General features: G+C 44.8%; 1 protein-coding gene across 1 annotated transcript in view; it reads left to right on the top strand.

Annotated features, from left to right (window-relative positions):
- Positions 1 to 23,706, top strand: part of abcc2 (ATP-binding cassette, sub-family C (CFTR/MRP), member 2) — a 68,340-nt gene that overhangs the window by 41,141 nt on the left and 3,493 nt on the right. Inside the window, exons 25-30 of the mRNA XM_024424359.2 lie at positions 1,956 to 2,155; positions 5,031 to 5,157; positions 6,402 to 6,503; positions 10,762 to 10,905; positions 20,628 to 20,786; positions 20,926 to 21,092. Of these exons, the coding sequence (XP_024280127.2) occupies positions 1,956 to 2,155; positions 5,031 to 5,157; positions 6,402 to 6,503; positions 10,762 to 10,905; positions 20,628 to 20,786; positions 20,926 to 21,092 (899 nt within the window). The remainder of the gene's footprint in view (positions 1 to 1,955; positions 2,156 to 5,030; positions 5,158 to 6,401; positions 6,504 to 10,761; positions 10,906 to 20,627; positions 20,787 to 20,925; positions 21,093 to 23,706) is intronic.

Raw genomic sequence — 23,706 nt, 5'->3', positions numbered from 1 at the left:
ATTAACTCAAAGAATATCAGAATATCGATTTTACAATAGCCGCTAATTAATCAGTTACCTCACACTCGTTCTGAACGTCGCATAATCCGGGAATCTGCACAGACCCGGGTCTCACCAATGAGTTCGTACCACACCAATCTTAGTTGAGTATTTATTTACTAGAAAGCTAAAATGATGATAAAAGATACACATACACAAAGCATATTCTAGGCTATTGATTAGAACTTAGTATAATGAGCCAACACACTGTTGAGCGTGTTACCCAAAATGGGGATTTAAAAGAGAGAGAAAAAGAGAAAGTACATGAGAGAAATATACATTTGGGTGAATGTGTTATTCTAACCCTAGCCTTGCCCCAAAATGCCGCTCTTATGAGTCAGAATATAATGATGTAATTACGTGGGGAAGGTCTCCGTGGATTCTCCGCGTGGACCGTTCAGGCTGCTCAATTACGCACTTCTCTGGCAAAACTCTTCGGTTGTCCTCACGATGTCAGTGTCCTTTTGGCTTAGGAGTCTGTTCCCTCGCCCTTGCTCTGGAAGGGCTCTTCTGAGGACAGACAGCTCTGTAGCTCAGAGCTCACAGCCTAGGAACGAAACAGTGTAGATACCACGATTCGATGGGGATTGGAGGCTAGGTGGTTCGACTTGAATTCACCCGCTTAGACACAGCTACTCATCCGTAGCTTGGGTAGAAAAAGATTTCTTTGTCTTCAAACTTGTGTTGAGTTTTGGGTTCGTTGACTTTTTAGACCTCGGCTGCAGCTTGGGTCACTTAGTCTGATCTGTTCATTCTTCACTCACAGGTTTTATACCCTTGGGTCAGAAGTGGGCGTAGCCGCCTTTAGGGCAATTCTCTGGGCGTACCAAGTTAAGGGCAAGGTCTAGATTTGACTCAAATCCAATTTTAGACAACTAACTTCACATTTCATCTTTACCAAAACATTCTCTTTGATTTGGACATTTTCCATACAACATACAATGTATAAACATCAAACATATACTAGGTAAACTGTTGACGTTACAATGTTTTCTTAATAACGTCATCTATTAACCTTTAATAACAAAACAAAAATGACATACATCTTATTGCTTAAATAAAGCCTTGCTCTAAAGAATGTCATGAATGATAGAATGAATGCATCATCAACAATCTAGTTAACATCGGTAAACCAGGGAGATTTCTGTGTATAATTTCGAAATTACATCAGTTTGTTGACCGGTTTTAAGGAAATGAAAAGCTTTGAAAACGATACAACATGTTTCTGATAGTATTTCAGTTCGTCTTGGATGCATTTTTATGTGGTTGAAAGTTAAATACGGTCCATTTTTATGTTGCTGAATTTTTGAGAACTTTTAGTCTACATAAGACGGAACCTACATGTGCATTCACTCACATTTTCTCAAGATGAAAGAAATTATATTCCTCCACTCCTGTTCCCGAGACAAAACTAACATTCGGTCTATAATTTTACTCCAAGAAACACTTAACTCTGTAGGAGTTAATACTGTAATAGGCTACATGTGAGGCCTACAGTCAGTGTTCAGACTTCAGTTACTATTCCAACTATGACTGTTCCCATCCGAACTTCAAAGATGATACTATGCAAAACTGAGCCTGCGCAAACCGCAAAAACTATGTTAAGCGGGATAAGATGTTCACATGCCACAGTGTCAGTCTAAGATCAGCATATCCCAGGCATCTTATTTGGGTTTCTCAAAACAGGGATAGGAGCTTATTTGGGTTTCTCAAAACAGGGATAGGAGCTTATTTGAGTTTTTGTAAACGGCATATGATGTTTCTATGCGTCAACACAAAAACGGAATACTTGAGTATCCCAAATAATAACGGGATATTGGTGTGCATCTAAACGTGGCCAGTGACACTTCAGTATATGATTTGTGAATCATTTATTCTCTCTCTCCTTCACTCCTCTATCCACTCTCTCCCCTCAGCGTTTCTACGTGGCAAGCTCACGTCAGCTGCGTCGTCTGGACTCTGTGTCTCGGTCTCCCATCTATTCTCACTTTGGAGAGACAGTGTCTGGTCTGTCGGTCATCCGGGCCTATGGACACCAGGACCGCTTCCTCAAACACAACGAGAAAATAATTGATGAAAACCTCAAGTCGGTCTACCTGTGGATAATCTCGAACAGGTCAGGAACACACTCAGTTTTGTTCATGTCAAAACAGCACGGGATAATGAGTTCCATTCTGTCTGAAATGTTACGGTGAATCTGTGATGTCTGATGTTTGACTAAATGTCTGTCTGTCTTGTCAGTCTTGTCTCTCTGTCTCACAGGATGTTGCTGAGGGGAAGACGGCTCATAATAATGGCTGGAATGGAGTGAATGGAATGGTATCAACCACATGGAAATCATTTGTTTGACGCGTTCAATACCATTCCATTTATTCTGTTCCAGCTATTACTATTTGTATTTGTATTAATTATGGATCCCCAGTAGCCACTGCCAAGGCAGTTATATATTTTTTATTTTATTTTTTTATTTCACCTTTATTTAACCAGGTAGGCCAGTTGAGAACAAGTTCTCATTTGCAACTGCGACCTGGCCAAGATAAAGCATAGCAGTGTGAGCAGACAACACAGAGTTACACATGGAATAAACAATTAACAAGTCAATAACACAGTAGAAAACAAAGGGGGAGTCTATATACAATGTGTGCAAAAGGCATGAGGAGGTAGGCGAATAATTACAATTTTGCAGATTAACACTGGAATGATAAATGATCAGATGGTCATGTACAGGTAGAGATATTGGTGTGCAAAAGAGCAAGTAAATAAATAAAAACAGTATGGGGATGAGGTAGGTGAAAATGGGTGGGCTATTTACCAATAGATATGTACAGCAGCAGCGATCGGTTAGCTGCTCAGATAGCTGATGTTTGAAGTTGGTGAGGGAGATAAAAGTCTCCAACTTCAGCGATTTTTGCAATTCCCAGTCACAGGCAGCAGAGTACTGGAACGAAAGGCGGCCAAATGAGGTGTTGGCTTTAGGATGATCAGTGAGATACACCTGCTGGAGCGCGTGCTACGGGTGGGTGTTGCCATCGTGACCAGTGAACTGAGATAAGGCGGAGCTTTACCTAGCATGGACTTGTAGATGACCTGGAGCCAGTGGGTCTGGCGACGAATATGTAACGAGGGCCAGCCGACCAGAGCATACAGGTCGCAGTGGTGGGTGGTATAAGGTGCTTTAGTGACAAAACGGATGGCACTGTGATAGACTGCATCCAGTTTGCTGAGTAGAGTGTTGGAAGCCATTTTGTAGATGACATCGCCGAAGTCGAGGATCGGAAGGATAGTCAGTTTTACTAGGGTAAGCTTGGCGGCGTCAATCTCCTCCAGTGAAGGAGGCTTTGTTGCGGAATAGAAAGCCGACTCTTGATTTGATTTTCGATTGGAGATGTTTGATATGAGTCTGGAAGGAGAGTTTGCAGTCTAGCCAGACACCTAGGTACTTATAGATGTCCACATATTCAAGGTCGGAACCATCCAGGGTGGTGATGCTAGTCGGGCATGCGGGTGCAGGCAGCGATCGGTTGAAAAGCATGCATTTGGTTTTACTAGCGTTTAAGAGCAGTTGGAGGCCACGGAAGGAGTGTTGTATGGCATTGAAGCTTGTTTGGAGGTTAGATAGCACATATTAAGGCAGTTATAGAATTTTAAAAACATTACAATACATTCACAACAGATTTCTCAACACATTAAGTGTGTGCCCTCGGGGCCTTACTCTACTACCACATATCTACCACACAAAAGCCATGTGTACATGTGTGTATAGTGCTTGCGTTATCGTGTGTTTGTATACGTGTCTGTGCCTATGTTTGTGTTGCTTCACAGTCCCCGCTGTTCCAAAAGGTGTATTTTTATCTGTTTTTTTTCCATCAAATTTCATCAAAGTTGTGGAATAGAGTCCCATGTAATCATGGCTCTTCTGTAGTATTGTGCGCCTCCCATAGTCTGTTCTGGACTTGGGGACTGTGAAGAGATCTCTGGTGGCATGTCTTGTGGGGTATGCATGGGTGTCTGAGCTGTGTGCCAGTAGTTCAAACAGACAGCTCAGTGAATTCAACATGTCAATACCTCTCACAAATACAATTAGTGATGATGTCAATCTCTCCTCCACTTTGAGCCAGGAGAGATTGACATGCATATTATTAATGTTAGCTCTGTACATCTAAGGGCCAGCCGTGCTGTCCTGTTCTGAGCCAATTGCAATTTTCCTAAGTCCTTCTGTGGCACCTGACCACATGACTGAACAGTAGTCCAGGTGCGACAAAACTAGGGTCTGTAGGACCTGCCTTGTTGTTAGTGCTGTTAAGAAGGAAGAGCAACACTTTATTATGGACAGACTTCTCCCAATGTTATTGACCATGACAGTTTACAATCCAGGGTTACTCCAACCAGTTTAGTCACCCCAACTTGCTCAAATTCCACATTATTCATTACATGATTTAGTTGAGATTTAGGGTTAGTGAATGATTTGTACCAAACACAATGCTTTTAGTTTTTGAAATATTTAGGACTAACTTATTCCTTTCCACCAATTCTGAAACTAACTGCAGCTCTTTGTTAAGTGTTGCAGTCATTTCAGTCGCTGTAGTAGCTGATGTGTATATTGTTGAGTCATCCGCATACATAGACACTCAAAGCCAGTGACATGTCGTTAGTAAAGATTGAGCCCATCCTCCCCAATTAAGGTGCCAGCAGCTGCCTGTGGTCTGTCTGTCTTGTTTGTCTGTCTGTCTGTCTGTCTGTCTGTCTGTCTGTCTGTCTGTCTGTCTGTCTGTCTGTCTGTCTGTCTGTCTGTCTGTCTGTCTGTAATGCCTGTCTGTATGTAATGCCTGCCTGTCTGTCTGTCTGTCTGTCTGTCTGTCTGTCTGTCTGTCTGTCTGTCTGTCTGTCTGTCTGTCTGTCTGTCTGTCTGTCTGTCTGTCTGTCTGTCTGTCTGTCTGTCTGTCCTGTCTGTCTGTCTGTCTGTATGTAATGCCTGTCTTTCTGTCCTGCAGGTGGCTGGCCATCCGTCTAGAGTTCCTTGGTAACCTGGTAGTGTTTTTCTCAGCTCTGCTTGCTGTCATTGCCCGGGACTCTCTGGACAGTGGCCTGGTCGGCCTCTCCATCTCCTATGCCCTCAACGTGAGTACATCACACGCGCGCGTGCACACACACACACACACACACAAACAAACAGTGTTCTTCTGTGTTGTGCCTACTGAATATGACCTTGGGGAACCGATTATTTATCTCCTAATTCACTGTACTATACCAGAGAGAGGAGTGCTTTGTTGAGGATGGTTGAGCTGTGCTTTCAATGGTCAAATCTCAGTAAAATGAAGGACTGTATGAGGTGTTTCAAAGGACTAACTGGTTTAGGGTTTGAGCTGCCACCATGGTATCGGTCAGAATGAGGAGATGGAGATAAGTAATCCAGGTTTAGAGTTGAACACGAACACAGAGGCACATGGGGGAGGGTTTTGGAATGGAGGTTTGGTAGGGCCGGTAGTGTGGTAGGTAGGTAGGTAGGTAGGTAGGTAGGTAGGTAGGTAGGTAGGTAGGTAGGTAGGTAGGTAGGTAGGGAGGTAGGTAGGTAGGTGGGTAGGGAGGTTGGATGAGATACAAAATGGAAACATTAAAAACAGAAACATAAACGGTGCATTCATGGCAATGTACTGCCAGGGGCTATGGGGGAAATATGGGCTTAACATGTACTGTATATTCTGAGAGGGGTGACAGCAGAGAAGAGGTGACTAGGGAATAGAAAACAGGTGTGGAGGCAAGGGGCGTGGCCTGGGGTAATTGGGAGCAATTAGGTGTCCTGTTACAGTGCTATGACACTTCACAACACTGTATTGTGGAGCTACGGGACATTCTTTATCTTTATTTAAAAGAAATATTGTGGAAAATATCTGAATTGGGCTGCCTGTGTAAACGCATCCAATGTAACTTGTGCATCTAGACCTGTCTTTTATATGCAATCATCATATTCTGACAGCAGAAGTCACATACAGTATACTGTAAATATCAAGAGTAGATGCTCTCAAATGTAAGTGCCATTGTGTTACCATCTAACCAATCTGAACTCTGATTCAGTTCTGTTAAACTGAAGGCCCCAGTGGTACTTTAATGGTCATACATACTGAATATATTATTATTATTATTATTACTTTATTTTGTTTGCACTTTGAGATGATCTTGTGATGAAAAATACTAATGTATTATTATTATGTAAGGAGATGAATCAGGGTTAAGTCCTGGGTTACTGTTGAGTACTCCCTGACACATGTGTATTTGCAAAAAGCACTTAATGGATTTTATGGATGATGGAATGATAATGAAGTGATGATGACTTGATGGTAATGACCCTAACCCCTGACATGTAGGTGACCCAGACACTGAACTGGCTGGTGAGGATGACATCAGAACTGGAGACCAACATCGTAGCTGTGGAGAGAGTCAGCGAGTACACGGAGATTGAGAATGAGGTCTGTGTGTGTTCAATGAGAATGACAGATACAGTTGAAGTCAGAAGTTTACACACACTTAGGTTGGAGTCATTCAAAATAATTTTTGTTAACAGAATGTCTTGTTAACAAACTATAGTTTTGGCAAGTCGGTTAGGACATCTACTTTGTGTATGACACAAGTCATTTTTCTAACAATTCTTTACAGACAGATTATTTCACTTATAATTCACTGTATCACACTTCCAGTGGGTCAGAAGTTTGCATACACTAAGTTGACTGTGCCTTTAAACAGCTTGGAAAATTCCTGAAAATTATGTAATGGCTTTAGAAGCTTCTGATAGGCTAATTTACATAATTTAAGTCAATTGGAGGTGTACCTGTGGATGTATTTCAAGTCCTACCTTCAAACTCAGTGCCTCTTTGCTTGACATCATGGGAAAATCAAAAGAAATCAGCCAAGACCTCAGGAAAAACCTGACCTCTCCAAGTCTGGTTCGTCCTTGGGAGCAATTTCCAAACACCTGAAGGTACCACGTTTATCTGTACAAACAATAGTACGCAAGTATAAACACCATGGGACCACGCAGCCGTCATACTGCTCAGGAAGGAGACGCGTTCTGTCTCCTAGAGATTAACGCACTTTAGTGCGAAAAGTGCAAATTATTCGCAGAACAACAGCAAAGGACCTTGTGAAGATGCTGGAGCAAACAGGTACAAAAGTATCTATATCTACAGTAAAATTAGTCCTATATCGACATAACCTGAAAGGCCGCTCAGCAAGGAAGAAGCCACTGCTCCAAAACCGCCATAAAAAAGCCAGACTACGGTTTGCAACTGCACATGGGGACAAAGATTGTACTTTTTGGAGAAATGTCCTCTGGTCTGATGAAACAAAAATAGAACTGTTTGGCCATAATAACCATCGTTACATTTGGAGGAAAAAGGGGGAGGCTTGCAAGCTGAAGGACACCATCCCAACCGTGAAGCACGGGAATGGCAGGATCATGTTGTGGGGGTGCTTTGCTGCTGGAGGGACTGGTGAACTTCACAAAATAGATGACATCATGAGGTAGGAAAATTATGTGGATATATTGAAGCAACATCTCAAGACATCAGTCAGGAAGTTAAAGCTTGGTCGCAAATGGGTCTTCCAAATGGACAATGACCGCAAGCATACTTCCAAAGTTGTGGCAAAATGTCTTAAGGATAACAAAGTCAAGGTATTGGAGTGGCCATCACAAAGCCCTGACCTCCATCCTATAGAAAATGTGTGGGCAGAACTGAAAAAGTGTGTATGAGCCAGGAGGCCTACAAACCTGACTCAGTTACACCAGCTCTGTCAGGAGGAATGATGGCGCAGTCACAGGGCCGATGTGGATTAAGCGAGGTGGCACTGGCCTGCTGAAAATCTCCCGGAGGTCCTGGTACTCCGTGGGAATGGCAGAGAGGTCCGGGGCTTTTCCCAAGCCCACAGGAAGACGTCCTGGGGCAGGCAGCACCGACTTCCGGCAATGTGCATGGATAGAACCAGTAACCCAGTCGATCAGCGGATTATGCCTCTGGAGCCAGGAAAACCCCAAAACCACATGTGCACGAGGGGATCCGATGGGTAGGAACTGCATAGACTCGCTGTGATTACCCGACACTCTCAGGTTAATGGGACACGTAGTTTGGGTAACTCTGCCAATAGAGCACCCATCCAATGCTCTGACATCCATGGGAATGTAGAGGGGTTGTGTAGGGATTCCTAGCTCCGACAACAGGGTAGCGTCCATAAGGCTCTCGTCGGCCCCAGAGTCTATGAGCACCCGATGAGATTTTGACCGGTCACCCAACAACAGGGTAGCATGGAGAGGGGTGCGAGAAATGGAAGATGGGAAACTTCCCGTACTGCTCATCAGCGCACTAGTACCTAATAGATAAAGAATGTCCCGTAGCTCCACAATACAGACAGCTCTGGATGTTAAGTCTGCGTAAGCGCTCAGCAGGAGACCATCTAGCCCTGCCCAGACAGCCCTCGTGACCTCTGAGAGAACTCGGTGACATCAGATCCACTCGGAAATGTGGGCTTCTGGGATTTCTCGGAGGCAAGGTGTAAATTGAGGACAAGCGTCATCGAAAGAGAACAGACTCCCTCTTACGTTGCCGTTACCGCCCATCAATCCGGATGGTCAAGGCTATGAGGGAGTCAAGGTCCAGCGGCAGCTCACGGGTTACGAACTCGTCCGATAATCTGTGAAGGAATGCGTTAAACAGTGCTTCCGGGTTCCAGGCACTCTCAGCCGCCAACATGCGAAAATCTACCCCGCACTCTGCCACACTACAGGAACCCTTACGTAGTTGGAGAAGCTTACGAGCTGCCTCCCTCCTGGACAACGGAGAATCGAACACTTTACGTACCTCCGCCACAAACTCCTCCAGTCTGAGGCAAACGGTGGATTGTTTCTCCCACACCACCGTACCCCAGACAAGAGCCCTCCCGGACTTCAGCGTTATCACGTACGCTATCCTCCAGCGATCAGAGGGAAATGAAGAGGGTTGCAGCTCAAAGATGAGGGTACACTGGTAGAGAAATGCCCGGCAGGATCCGGGATCTCCAGCGTAGCTCTCCGGAGGAGGTAAGTGGGGTTCTTGGGACGCCGGGGTAGAAATACCGCTGGTAGCGGGGTATTTGACAGTCTAGGGGTGTTACTGTATTGGCGGGCTGCCTCACAGACAAACCGTGGAATTGCTTCAGCAACATGTTGAAAGCACGGTCCTGGCGTTCCGCCAAGGTCTGGAGTCCTCCCAGAAGACCTTGAAGTACCTTGTGTCTTCCAATGGTGGCTCCCTGGGAGGAGACGGCGTTGTGGAGCTGGTTCGAGTCTGCTGGGTCAGTCATGGCCAGTTCGTACTATCACAACTCAGGATATGACCCAGATGCAGACACAGGAGGCGGATAGTACAGTACTCAGATCATTTATAAACACGAGGCAGGCAAAGGGCAGGTAGAGGACAAGCAGAGGTTCGTGAGTCAGGCTGGTACAGGACGGTAGGCAGGCATGGGGTCAGGGCAGGCTGAATGGTCAGAACCGGGAAAAACTAGGAAACGAAACTTGAGGAACAGGAAGATGTGAAAGCTCGCTGGTAAGACAAGACAAGACGGAACTGGCAACAGAGAACACAGGTATAATGTGGCAGATGGGCGACACCTGGAGGGGGGTGGAGACAAGCATAAAGACAGGGGAAACAGATCAGGGTGTGACAGTGATAGACATTTGGGTGACAACTAAACCAAAAAGCAGACATAGATTCCATTGGAATTTGGTTGTGCTTTTAGATGGTTGAAGCATAGGTATAACACATTGAAAATTCAACTATCTTTTTGAGTTGAGACACTCATTGACCAGTATCTCAACCAAATATTACCCAGTTATCCATGTTGAAATTACATAGTGTTCCCAGTGGGAAGCATTTCCTGACAAGGCTTTGCAGGTGTAGAATGAGACCTTGTTTGAGCTGAGTGTAGAATATGTTGAATTTGAAAACGTACTGCTTGTGAACAGTCTGATGTTAAATAGACAGTGAAAACATGTCTGTTCTGTGACTTACAGTATAGAAACACTGTGTCATCAACTTGGACCATCAACTGTGTTTTAGGGATGGGAAGTTTGGCTCTTTTTACTGACTCTGATCTTTTTTAACTTGTTCAGTCAATAGAATGGCTAATTTCGTTCATTTAATTCAGTAATGCCCAGGGCACGTAGGATCACCTACCAGCGAACGATGGATTAAAAATCTGGGGAGAAAAAAAATCAGGATTCTACAAGCCTATTGTTCATCATAGGGGTCTTGTTATTCAAGCTGTCATTTGTGACTGAGACTTATAAAAGTGTGCTTCAAACAATGTACATTGCAAATTCACATTTTAGTCATTTAGCAGATGCTCTTATCCAGAGTGATTGACAGTAGTGAGTTCACACATTTTTATTTGTACTGGTCCCCGTGGGAATCGAACCCCAACCCTTGCATTGTAAGTATCATGCTCTATCAACTGAGCCACACAGGACCCCTGCTTACTGATGCCTTTGAAGCGAGGTCGAGTTACGAACTGCACATCACTTCTGGCGTTTGCCCAATGCTTCAGACACACTGTTTTAGAACACGCGTGTGCCGACGCATTTCCGTGTGACAGTTTTCTTAAGCTAGTTTTGGTAAACGTGTGTGTGTGTGTGCTACGTGTATGTGTATTTGTTAGGTGGAGTTGTATATGAAACGTGTATGTGTGTTTGAACAGGCGGACTGGGTGTCAGAGATACGACCGCCAGAGAAGTGGCCTGAGGCTGGGAGGCTGAGGTTCGAAAACTTCAAGGTCCGCTACCGACCTGAACTGGACTTGGTGCTGCACGGGATCACCTGCGACATCGACAGCACAGAGAAGGTGGGTGAGAGAGACAGAGAGACCAGCGTCAGACAATACACATACCGTGGGGTCCGAAATGATTTACACCCTTGATAAAGTTGAGCAATAATGACTGTATAAAATGAATCATTCAAATACAGAGCTATGCACATTTTCTGTAAATTATTATACTATTTTTATACTAATACAGAGAAAGAGATTTTGTTTAACAAATAATATTAATTTTCCTCAAAAAGGTAGGGTTCAAACAGTCATTATTGCTAATCTTTATCAAGGTTGTCAATCATTTTGACCCCACTGTCTGGTATCATATTTCACATACCATGTCGACAAAGAAACAATGTATATACTGTAACAGTCTACGTGCAAAGAAAACTAATGGGACCTATAATAAGTATTCACCCCCCAAGACTTTTTCACATTTTTGTTGTGTTACAAAGTGGTATTGAAATGGATTTAAATGTTGTTTTTGTCATTGATCTAAAAAAACAAATCTATAATATCAAAGTGAAAATAATAACGTTATAAATGTTTACAAATTAATACAAAATAAACAACTAAAATATATTATTCACCCCTTTGTTATGGCAAGCCTAAATTAGTTCAGGAGTAAAAAATTGGCTTTAAAAAATGACATGTTAAATTGTCTCACTCTGTATGACATCACGTCTCATAAAGAAGGGCAGCAATTGGTGTATTGGCCATACAGTATACCACAAACCTCTGAGGTGCTTTATTGCGATTATAAACTCGTTACCAAACTCGTTATAAACTCGTTCTAAACTTGTACTAACTAAACATATTAACATGTAACCAAATAATTGATTAAAACTGTTTTGCAATGAAGGTCTACAGTAGCCTCAATAGCACTCTTTAGGGTAGCACCATGGTGTAGCCGGAGGATAGTTAGTTTCTGTCCTCCTCTGGGTACATTGACTTCAATACAAAACCTAGGAGGCTCGTGATTCTCACCCCCTTCCATAGACTTGCACAGTAATTATGACAATTTCCAAACTATCAGAGCTCTTGCCATGCTGTCCACCCAATCAAAGGATCAGAGAATGAATCTAGTACTGAAAGCATAAGCTCCAGCTAGCTTGCATTGCAGTGCATAAAATGTGGTGAGTAGTTGACTCAAAGAGCGAGGAAGACAACAGTTGAACAGTTTGAACTAATTTTTTATGTTTTATTAAAAAGCAAGAGAGTGAGCTAGCTATATTTCGGAATTTTTCACTTGCTTATTTAGCGAATGCAGCTAACTAGTTTAGACTACTCAAACAGAGAGGGATGCTATGTTAGCTAGCTGGCTATGGCTATCCAACACTGGAACTCTTCCAAGTCAAGATACGCTTTTCGTTTTATTAATTTATTGCCACAGGGGCACGTGGGTGTAACTGCTAAACTCCTTGCTGACTGTACACTGTACTACATGATTGTAGCAGGTTTACTAACTTGTTAGTTTTAGTAGCCATGTTGAATATGATGTTATAATAGGGTGACAATAATGTAAACTGTGTGTAGCAGTTAGCGTTTATGATATGAAGTTTCGGCTTGGAAAGTTTTTTTTTACCTGGTCACAGACAGCTGATGTTTTGTGCACTGAAGTCCACAAAGGAGGGAAAAGGTGTGAGGAAGAGAAAGCGTAGATGCGAGAAGAAATTATACAACGATCAAAGGTCTAATGCCGTATGTATGCGGCTGCTATGAAAGTGAATCCTGTTTGCGTGTGAGGGGGTGTATTCCTTCCACCGATTCTGTTGAAAAACATTTTGTAAACAGAAGTAAATGTAACGAAACGAGGATAAACATACCTGTCCAATATAAACTATTGTTTGCAATTGTTGGAATAATGATCACTGTAACGGTTTTCTAGTGGTGATGAAGGAGAGTCGGACCAAACTGCAGCGTGTCGATTTCGATCCATGTTTATTTAAACAAACGTAAACACGACTAAACACGAACACTACAAACAATAAACGAAACGAAAACCGAAAACAGCCTATACTTGTGTCAACTAACATCAAACAAGGACATCAAGACACTCAGGACAATCACCCACGACAAACTCAAAGAATATGGCTGCCTAAATATGGTTCCCAATCAGAGACAACGATAAGCACCTGCCTCTGATTGAGAACCACTCCAGACAGCCATAGACCTTGCTAGACAACCCACTAAGCTACAATCCCAATACCACCACCAAAACCCCAAGACAAACACACCACAATTACAAAAACCCCATGCCACACCCTGGCCTGACCAAATACATAAAGATAAACACAAAATACTTTGACCAGGGCGTGACAGAACCCCCCTAAGGTGCGGACTCCCGAACGCACCTCAAAGCAATAGGGAGGGTCCGGGTGGGCGTCTGTCCATGGTGGCGGCTCCGGCGCGGGACGTGGACCCCACTCCTTTAATGTCTTAGTCCCCTCTCCCTTCGTCCCTGGATAGTCCACCCTCGCCGCCGACCATGGCCTAGTAGTCCCCACCCAGAACCCCACTGGACTGAGGAGCAGATCGGGACTGAAGGACAGCTCGGGACCGAGGCAGCTCGGGACTGAGGGGAAGCTCGGGAGTGAGAGAAAGCTCGGGAGTGAGAGAAAGCTCAGGAGTGAGAGAAAGCTCAGGAGTGAGAGAAAGCTCAGGAGTGAGAGGAAGCTCAGGAGTGAGAGGAAGCTCAGGAGTGAGAGGAAGCTCAGGAGTGAGAGGAAGCTCAGGAGTGAGAGGAAGCTCAGGAGTGAGAGGAAGCTCAGGAGTGAGAGGAAGCTCAGGAGTGAGAGGAAGCTCAGGAAGCTCAGGAGTGAGAGGAAGCTCAGGCAGGTAGATAGATCTACCAGCTCCTGGCTGGCTGGTGGTTTCAGCAGATCCTGGCTGACTGGCAGATCCTGGCTGACTGGCAGATCCTGGCTGACTGGCAGATCTGGAAGAGTCTGGTTGACTGGCAGATCTGGAAGAGTCTGGTTGACTGGCAGATCTGGAAGAGTCTGGTTGACTGGCAGATCTGGAAGAGTCTGGTTGACTGGCAGATCTGGAAGAGTCTGGCTGACTGGCAGATCTGGAAGAGTCTGGCTGACTGGCAGATCTGGAAGAGTCTGGCTGACTGGCAGATCTGGAAGAGTCTGGCTGACTGGCAGATCTGGAAGAGTCTGGCTGACTGGCAGATCTGGCGGCGCTGGGCAGACTGGCGGCGCTGGGCAGACTGGCGGCGCTGGGCAGACTGGCGGCGCTGGGCAGACTGGCGATGCTGGGCAGACTGGCGGTGCTGGGCAGACCGGCGGTGCTGGGCAGACTGGCGATGCTGGGCAGACTGGCGATGCTGGGCAGACTGACGGCGCTGGGCAGACTGGCGACGCTGGGCAGACTGGGGGCACTGGCGGCGCTGGGCAGACTGGCGGCACTAGCTGCTCCATATAGGCTGACAGCTCTGGCGGCTTCTTACAGACTGACCGCTCTGGCGGCTCCGTGCTGACTGGCAGCTCCTTGCAGACTGGCAGCTCCTTACAGACTGACAGCTCCGTGCAGACTGACAGCTCCGTGCAGACTGGCAGCTCCTTGCAGACTGGCAGCTCCATGCAGACTGGCAGCTCCATGCAGACTGGCTGCTCTATGCAGACTGACAGCTCTGGCTGCTTCATGCAGACTGACAGCTCTGGCTGCTCCATGTAGACTGGCTGCTTCATGCAGACTGGCAGCTCGGGCTGCTTCATGTAGACTGACAGCTCTGGCTGCTCCATGCGGACTGACAGCTCTGGCTGCTCCATGTAGACTGACTGCTTCATGCAGACTGGCAGCTCGGGCTGCTTCTTGTAGACTGACAGCTCTGGCTGCTCCATGCGGACTGACAGCTCTGGCTGCTCCATGCAGACTGACAGCTCTGGCTGCTCCATGCGGACTGACAGCTCTGGCTGCTCCATGTAGACTGGCTGCTTCATGCAGACTGGCAGCTCGGGCTGCTTCATGTAGACTGACAGCTCTGGCTGCTCCATGCAGACTGACAGCTCTGACTGCTCCATGCAGACTGACAGCTCTGGCTGCTTCATGCAGACTGGCAGCTCTGGCTGCGCTGAACAGGCGGGAGACTCCTGCAGCGCTGTGTCGGAGGAAGGCTCTGGCTGCGCTAAACAGGCGGGAGACTCCGGCAGCGCTGGAGATGAGGAAAGCTCTAACAGCGCTAGATAGGCGGGAGACTCCGGCAGTGCAGGAGAGGAGAAAGGCTCTGGCTGCGCTAAACAGGCGGGAGGCTCCGGCAGCGCTGTAGAGGAGGAAGGCTCTGGCTGCGCTGAACAGGCGGGAGGCTCCGGCAGCGCTGTAGAGGAGAAAGGCTCTGGCTGCGCTAAACAGGCGGGAGACTCCAGCAGCGCAGGAGAGGAGAAAAGCGCTGGCTGCGCTGAACAGGCGAGGCACACTGAAGGCCTGGGGCGTGGTGCTGGAATTGGTGGTACTGGATCGAGGACACGCACAGGCCTTGTGCGGGGAGCTGCTACCGGAGGGCTGGGGTGTGGAGGTGGTACTGGATAGACCGGACCGTGCAGGCGCACTGGAGCTCTTGAGCACTGAGCCTGCCCAACCTTACCTGGCTCGATGCCCACTCTAGCCCGGCCGATACGAGGAGCTGGAATATACCGAACCGGGCTGTGCACCCGCACTGGAGACACCGTGCGCTCCACAGCATAACACGGTGCCTGCCCGGTCTCTCCAGCCCCCGGTAAGCACAGGGAGTTTGCGCAGGTCTCCTACCTGGCATAGCCATACTCCCTGTGAGCCCCCAAGAAATTTTTGGGGCTGACTCTCGGGCTTCCATCCGCTCTGCCGTGCTAGCTCCTCATAATGCCGCCTCTCTGCTTTTGCTGCCTCCAGCTCGGCTTTGGGGCGACAATAATCTCAGGCTCATTCCAGGGTCCTTTACCGTCCAATTCCTCCTCCCATGTCCATATCTCCAGGTGGTGCAACCTCTCCCACTGTAGCTGCTGCTGCCTCTGTTGCCTCTTCTCCTGTTGTTCCTTTGGGCGGCTACACTCCCCTGGTTTAGCCCAGGGTCCTCTCCCGTCGAAGATCTCCTCCCATGACCAGAAATCCTTGTTGAGCATCTCCTTTTTCGGCTGCTCCTGCCTGTTGACACGCCGCTTGGTCCGTTGGTGGTGGGTGATTCTGTAACGGTTTTCTAGTGGTGATGAAGGAGAGTCGGACCAAACTGCAGCGTGTCGATTTCGATCCATGTTTATTTAAACAAACGTAAACACGACTAAACACGAACACTACAAACAATAAACGAAACGAAAACCGAAAACAGCCTATACTTGTGTCAACTAACATCAAACAAGGACATCAAGACACTCAGGACAATCACCCACGACAAACTCAAAGAATATGGCTGCCTAAATATGGTTCCCAATCAGAGACAACGATAAGCACCTGCCTCTGATTGAGAACCACTCCAGACAGCCATAGACCTTGCTAGACAACCCACTAAGCTACAATCCCAATACCACCACCAAAACCCCAAGACAAACACACCACAATTACAAAAACCCCATGCCACACCCTGGCCTGACCAAATACATAAAGATAAACACAAAATACTTTGACCAGGGCGTGACAATCACACCCTAGATCAGCTACATGCCGGCAAGAGTGTGCAAGGTGGTATTGAATGTGTCCGTCTGTCACATTGATTACTCAAATTCCTCTCCACTTGCGCACCTAGCGTACGTTGTAAACTTTCATTCATAACCTAGGTTGTAGCATCCTCATGATGGGTATAGGGAGAATTTGAGTATCATGTAGTAGCCTAAACCTATCGATGTTACATTGAGCTGGGTGAATGGAATATGAATGACAGTCATCCAAAATGCTTTAATGAAGAATAAGGCTAAAAACAATCGGGGACGTCGGTCAAGGTGCCTTGCAAGGATTCGACGGTGAGTGAGTAATCCTGCTTTACCATCAGTGCTATTAGCCAATGTGCAATCATTGGATAATAACATGACTGAGCTCCGATCAAGACTAACCTACCAACGGGACATTAAAAACTGTAATATATTTTGTTTCGTCGAGTTGTTTCACACAATCTAATATTAAGGAAGTCTCTAGGTTTTGCTCACCTGAGGTAGAACATCTGCACTGAGCTAAAGGGTAGAGCTGCCGCTTACAAGGAGCGGGACTCTAACCCAGACGCTTATATGAAATCCTGCTATGCCCTCTATGACGATCCATCAAACGTGCAAAGCGTCAAAACAGGACTAAGATTGAATTGTACTACACCAGCTCCAACGCTAATCAGATGTGGCATTGCTTGCAAACTTTTACGGACTACAGAGGGAAGCTACCCAATGACACGAGCCTAGCAGACAAACTAAATAACCAGCTTTGAAGCAAGCAACTCTGAAGCATGCATGAGAGCATCAGCTGTTCCGGACATCTGTGTGATCACGCTTTCCGTAACCGATGTGAGTAAAGACCTTTAAACAGGTCAACATTCACAAGGCCGCAGGGCAAGATGGATTACCTGCCTAAATGTACTACTGACCCATAGCACTCACATCTGTAGCCATGAGGTGCTTTGAAAGGCTGGTCATGGCTCAAATCAACACAATTATACCAGAAACCCTAGACCCACTCCAATTTGCATACCGCCCCAACAGATCCACAGATGATGCAATCTCTATTGCACTCCACACTGCCCTCTCCCACATGGACAAAAGGAACACCTACGTGAGAATGCTATTCTTTGACTACAGCTCTGCGTTCAACACCATAGTGCCCTCAAAGCTCATCACTAAGCTAAGGACCCTGGAACTAAACACCTCCCTCTGCATCTGGATCCGGGACTTCCTGACGGGCCGCCCCCAGGTGGTAAGGGTAGGTAACAACACATCTGTCACGCTGATCCTCAATACAGGGAGGATCTGAGACTGAAAAGATTTGACATGGGTCCTTAGATCCTCAAAAAGTTTTACAGCTGCACTATCGAGAGCATCCTGACTAGTTGCATCAACGCCTGGTTTTGCAATTGCTCGGCCTCCGACCTCAAGGCACTACAGATGATAGTGCATACGGCCCAGTACGTCACTGGGGCCAAGCTTCCTGCCATCCAGGTCCTCTATACCAGGCGGTGTCAGAGGAAGGCCCTAAAAACTGTCAACGACTCCAGCCACCCTAGTCATAGACTGTTCTCTCTGCTACTGCATGGCAAGCGGTATAGGAGGGCCAAGTCTAGGTCCAAAAGATTTCTTAACAGCTTCTACCCCAAAGCCATAAGACTCCTGAACAGCTAATCAAATGGCTACCCAGACTACTTGCATTGCCCCCCCCCCAACCCACATTTTAATTCTGCTTCTACACTCTGTTTATTATCTATGCATAGTCACTTTACCTCTACCTACATGTACATATTACCTCGACTAATCTGTGCCCCCGCACATTGGCTCTGTACCGGTACCCCCTGTGTACAGGGGGTACCGGTTCAGGGCTTGTAAGTAAGCATTTCACTGTTAGTCTACACCTGTTGTTTATGAAGCATGTGAGAGATAACATTTAATTTGATTTGGACTACACTGTTCTTCCCTGCAACTTGCTTTTAAATTGCGTCTCGAGGCAAAAGTCGTCTACTCTTTATTAGATTATTAAAATAAACCATAGTCTTATAGGCACATGGGATTCCGTTCCTTGTTGTGCTTGACTACAGAAAGCAATATCGAATTGATGTGGGTGTGTTTGCTGCTTATGTTGAAGACACCTGATCTTGCATGATTGATGTTATCTTGTTTATTGTCCGGCTATTTTAAATAACAAGGTGTAGCCTAGGCCTAGTTATTTCTCTGTGGTTCTGACTTGTCTGCTTGTTGCACTTTGCCTTGTCAATCTGTGCGCTCGATAATCTGGGTACAAGGTAATGATTGACAACCATTAATGCATTCATGAAACCAGCTACTTTTTGAAGTTTATTAGCCCTAACTGTAAAATTCCAAATAATATGAGGGGCCCCCTCAAATGGTTTTTGCACCACCCAACCCGTAGCAAAACCCTAGCTCTGTTTTGACATAAGCATGAATATTTCCATTAAATACAATGTAGTGACATAAGCTTCAATTGGTTTACACTCCGCTTTTCCCAATGACTGAAATGCAGTGACATAAGTGTCAACTGGTTGACACTCATCTTTTCCCATTGACTGAAAATGTACTGATATAAGCGTGAATTGGTTGACACTCATCTTTTCCCATTGAATGCAATGTATTGACATAAGCATCACTTCATTGATGTTCATCTTTTCGCATTGACTGCAATGTATTGATATAAGCATCATTTGGTTGACACTCATCTATTCCCATTCGCACAGCAAAGCCTGCAGTTGACTTAAGCACCAATTGGTTGATCCATAGATGACATTTTGAGGCTGATAATGGGTTGTAAATAATAATGGACTGCAGAGCAAGCGACACTGCTGTCCTCATAACTGGATAATTATTAAATGATTTGAATGTTTGCCTCATCCTCCTTTCTTATTAGGTCTAGGCTACTACGGCCTAGAATAATCATATTTTCCATCTTGGTATTGTTAGCTCAATTTCAATATCTTGTGGCCTGAAATATTTGTCATTCAAATTTAAACTGTGATTGAGAAACCATAGACTTTTTTTTCTCACAATTATTCAAATTTGAAAGCTGCAATATGATATTACACACTTAATTACAACATTTGGCAAATATTCTTTATAAATAACTTTTCTTAATGCTTTTATGATATTTCAATTAGAACTAGCCAAGGTTTTTGGCCGTTTGGGTCACAATGGCAAGGAGGGATTTCTCTCCATTTCTTAAAATAGCCTAAGTTTTGCTCAATTGTAAGGCTTGTTCAAACTCCTAATTCTATGTTTTCTATTTTCCTATTGTTTGTTCTCTTGTTCTTCTCTTGTTCTCTAAGCCATTATTACCTTAGGCCTACTATGTTTTCAGATGATCTCAAAAACAAAACTTAAAACTTTGTGAGATGGCTTAGAACTTTGTTAGATTAATTCATTTTTTAATAATGACATAGTGGGGCGGGAGAAATTCAGCATGCATAAAACGAATAGAGTAGCTTCATAGGTCAAGTTATATTCATATCAAATGGAGATTCAAATTAAAATTAAAATAGGCATTAATAATAATTAGACATTGGACAGTCCGGTATAAAAATAGGCCCAGATCATTGGAGAGAGAAAACAAAAACAGATTTTCTGACGGGACATTTTGCATTGTTGTACATTCTGTTTTTAGTTTATAACATATTTATGGAAATTGGCCATAGCAAAGGTATATGCCACTTGGCATCGGCACCCAGGGAGCAGTTGTTGTTGGTTAACTGCCTTGTTGTTGTTGTTGGTTAACTGTTAACTGCGCAGAAGGGCAAATATTACCACCTTGCCTGACTCGGCAATTCAAACCAGTGAACTTTCTGTTACTGGCCCAACCCTCTTATCTGCTAGGCTACTTGCCACCCTACACAGGGACACGATCAGTCACTGCTACAGAGTTGGACAGAGGGCACACTGGGTCCAAAGCCTGTTTTATCATGGCCAGCGCCATTAAGAACTGCCACTAATTTTTAAGCAAACATTACATAACTGCAGGTGGCAGTAAACCACCAACATTGGCTTAATACTTGTTCTTTAGTACATCTCTATGGTCATGACCCATCTGCAACAAGAATTAAAGCAATACTCAAAGTCTTACCGAACGTCCTCCATCTTGTCCAGATCGGTATAGTGGGTCGAACAGGTGCTGGGAAGTCCAGTCTGACCAACTGCCTGTTTAGAATCATCGAGGCAGCAGAGGGACGGATCTTGATCGATGGGACAGACATCGCTACTCTAGGCCTACATGACCTCAGGACCAGACTGACTATTATACCACAGGTAACGCACACACAGAAATGCATGTATGCACGCTTACACACACATGTACGCACCCACAGACACACACCCTTATAAATGGCACAAACTCTATAATATTTTGACATGATGACATTTGTTTCTCCATTCGGTGTGTGTGTAGGACCCAGTGCTGTTCTCAGGGACGCTGCGTATGAACCTAGACCCGTTTGAGACCTTCAGTGATGAGGAGATCTGGCGCGTCCTCGAGCTGTCCCATTTGAAGGAGTACGTGGGGGGGTTACAGGAAGGACTGACCCACGAGGTGTCAGAGGGGGGAGAGAACCTCAGGTGGGTTACACTCACATACCCGCACACTTCAGATACAAGGGCATCGTTGAAACTGAAACGCTGTCACCTTCGATTTGAAGAATCGATTTGAAGAAACTTTTATGTACTAGAAATATCTTGTTAGCTAGCTGCCCATTGCTAGTTGGTTGGATGGGCAGCCAGGCAGGTTGGAACTGCATAGCTAGCTAGTATTATTTAAGTGATAATGCCCTCGATGCCAGTGTTTAGAGGATATATTTGCACTGGTGTTGTTAGGCCCGTGTTGTTAGTGCCAATATATCCTCCAAACACCGACTTCGAGGGCATTATAACTTTTATACAACGTGTTACTCAAATAATGTGTAATATTCAAATAATTATTGACATATTTTCATTAAACCTTTTTTTTTTGATTAAGTTATTCATACTATTTCATCCTTTCACAAGATATAGTCCCGACACAAATCTAGGGTTGCTACCCAAGCCGGCTGGTCGTTCTATTGGTTCGGTTGCCAGAGACGGGACCCAGTCGTTCAGTCTTTCTGTTCTGTATCTATGGACGCGACCCTGTTGTTCAGTCTTTTTGTTCTCTATCTATGGACGCGACCCTTTCGTTCATTCTAAATGTTCCATTGCCATACTGCTTGCTAGCTAACCAACTACAGCTAAGTTACAGTCACGTCAAAAAGTGCAGCGAGAATAACAGCAAAGTAGACACATTTACATTGGTTTAAGCTGTTTTCTAGTGACATTTATTTGGATAACAATGAGCTAATGAGGCACAATTTGGCCTGGCATTGACAATGTGCTCACTCGTCAGGACACTGTTGTTCAGAGGAGCTAGCCAACGACACCGCTAACACAATCACTTCAAACTGAAGCTGGAAAACTAGCTGCACTTAGATTAATTTGACGTTTTTTTCAATTGACAATTCTTTGTATATATCCATAAAAATAATGCCAGCTCATTCATGATTTAGACTGGTTGAGAAACGCTGCCTGCCTGCCTGTCTGTCTGTCTCCTCCCGACACATTCATTACTATGGGGAAGCTGGCGATTGAATTTGAATATTGAAACAATGTTGCAAATGTCGGAGAGACAGACAGGTTTATGCAAATTTCTGCTGTTAAAAACTAAATGTTAGTCAAAATAAATGTGAGATAATGTCTAGATGCTTTTTATAGTGGAGATCAAGTTTATGAAGTGCCTGGCTAGGCTGATGAGACAGTGGATTGTGCAGTCAGATGGAAGAGCGTAAATTTGAACTTTAATTGAAAAATTTTTAAGTAATTTTAACATCATAGATTTAGAAGGTGGTACCTTGTGGAATAGACACTGGCTGGAATGCGGTTTAAACCAATCAGCATTCAGGATTAGAACCACCCATTGTATGAAGATCAACAAACAAGGCAATACCTGCTCTATTTTATCACCAATAAACCCATTCGTTTTAAAATGTGTTTAGAATGTCAATCTAGGAAGTCAGGCAAAAAAAATGTTTTGGTTTGTTGTTAGCTTGTTAGCTGGGTAGCCAGATCAAATGATGACCAGATATACAGTATCTGACAACATTTTGACTGTAGCCAACCTTTATTCATTATAATTTGAAAATGAACTCATTATGATAATCATTTTCAAGGTTTAATGGCAACCTAAAAAGAGCTAACTTACTGTTGTGAATCTGAGGAAATAAAAGCAGAGCATTCTGTCGGAGAAATCAAAAACTTCTTGATGCTGTCACTGTCAGGTTACCATGACAGCGACTAAAACAACAGGGTCAAAGTTGAAAAATGCTAACGTTTCTGCGACAAGGAAAATGACAGCCGCATCGACAATCTACAGACAGTCGGTCTGAGTAGAAATGTAATGTTATTTTGGCCAACGACACTTGTTGTATTCTAATGGTCTACTGACATATAAGACTATATAGCAGCCTTTTAGGTATTACTCAACTCTGCACAAAAGACATCCGCACAGGGATCGTATTATCATTCAGATGATAGCATATGGAGGGGGAAATCAGTGGTCCCCCCGCAAGGTCTGAGAAAAGGTCCCCTCCCCCCCAAGCTAACTTCCTACAATTATACACGTTTTGCCATGGGGCAAAGAGGGGAAAAAGTCAGTTCCAGGGTTAAATCTCATGCTATTTTACACATTTTGTCATGAGGCTGAGAGAATTTTGCATTTTTAAAGCTATTTTCCTACAATTCTACACATATTGGCCATGGGACAGAGAGAAGAAAATGCTGTTTTATAGCTAATCTAATGCTATTCTACACATTTTGCAAAGAGGCTGAGAGAATTTAGCATTTCTAAAGCTAGTTTCCTGCTATTCTAAACATTTTTGCCAAAGCTTATGACCTGTCCATATGCTAACTGTGGAGGGGCCGACCTGGGTTAGAGGCCCCCAGAGTCCGTGGGCGTATGGTACGCCAATGGGTGAGATGCATTCTGATAAGCGCACACATATGAAGGTTGCGCCACATTTCAAAATGCAATTGAGGGAATAACACAGCTTTTAACGTAATTACTGTTGCTATTGTGAAAGATGAGGGTCAGCTTTGTCTGAGTATAAAACATATTTCTCAACTCTCAATATTGAGCAAATGGCACCACTTTACAAATCAAATCCAA

Source organism: Oncorhynchus tshawytscha, linkage group LG06 (assembly GCF_018296145.1).
Source record: "Oncorhynchus tshawytscha isolate Ot180627B linkage group LG06, Otsh_v2.0, whole genome shotgun sequence".
Lineage (NCBI taxonomy): Eukaryota > Metazoa > Chordata > Actinopteri > Salmoniformes > Salmonidae > Oncorhynchus > Oncorhynchus tshawytscha.
The sequence above is the reverse complement of the archived record's forward strand: the minus strand, read 5'-3'. Positions and strand labels throughout refer to the sequence as shown.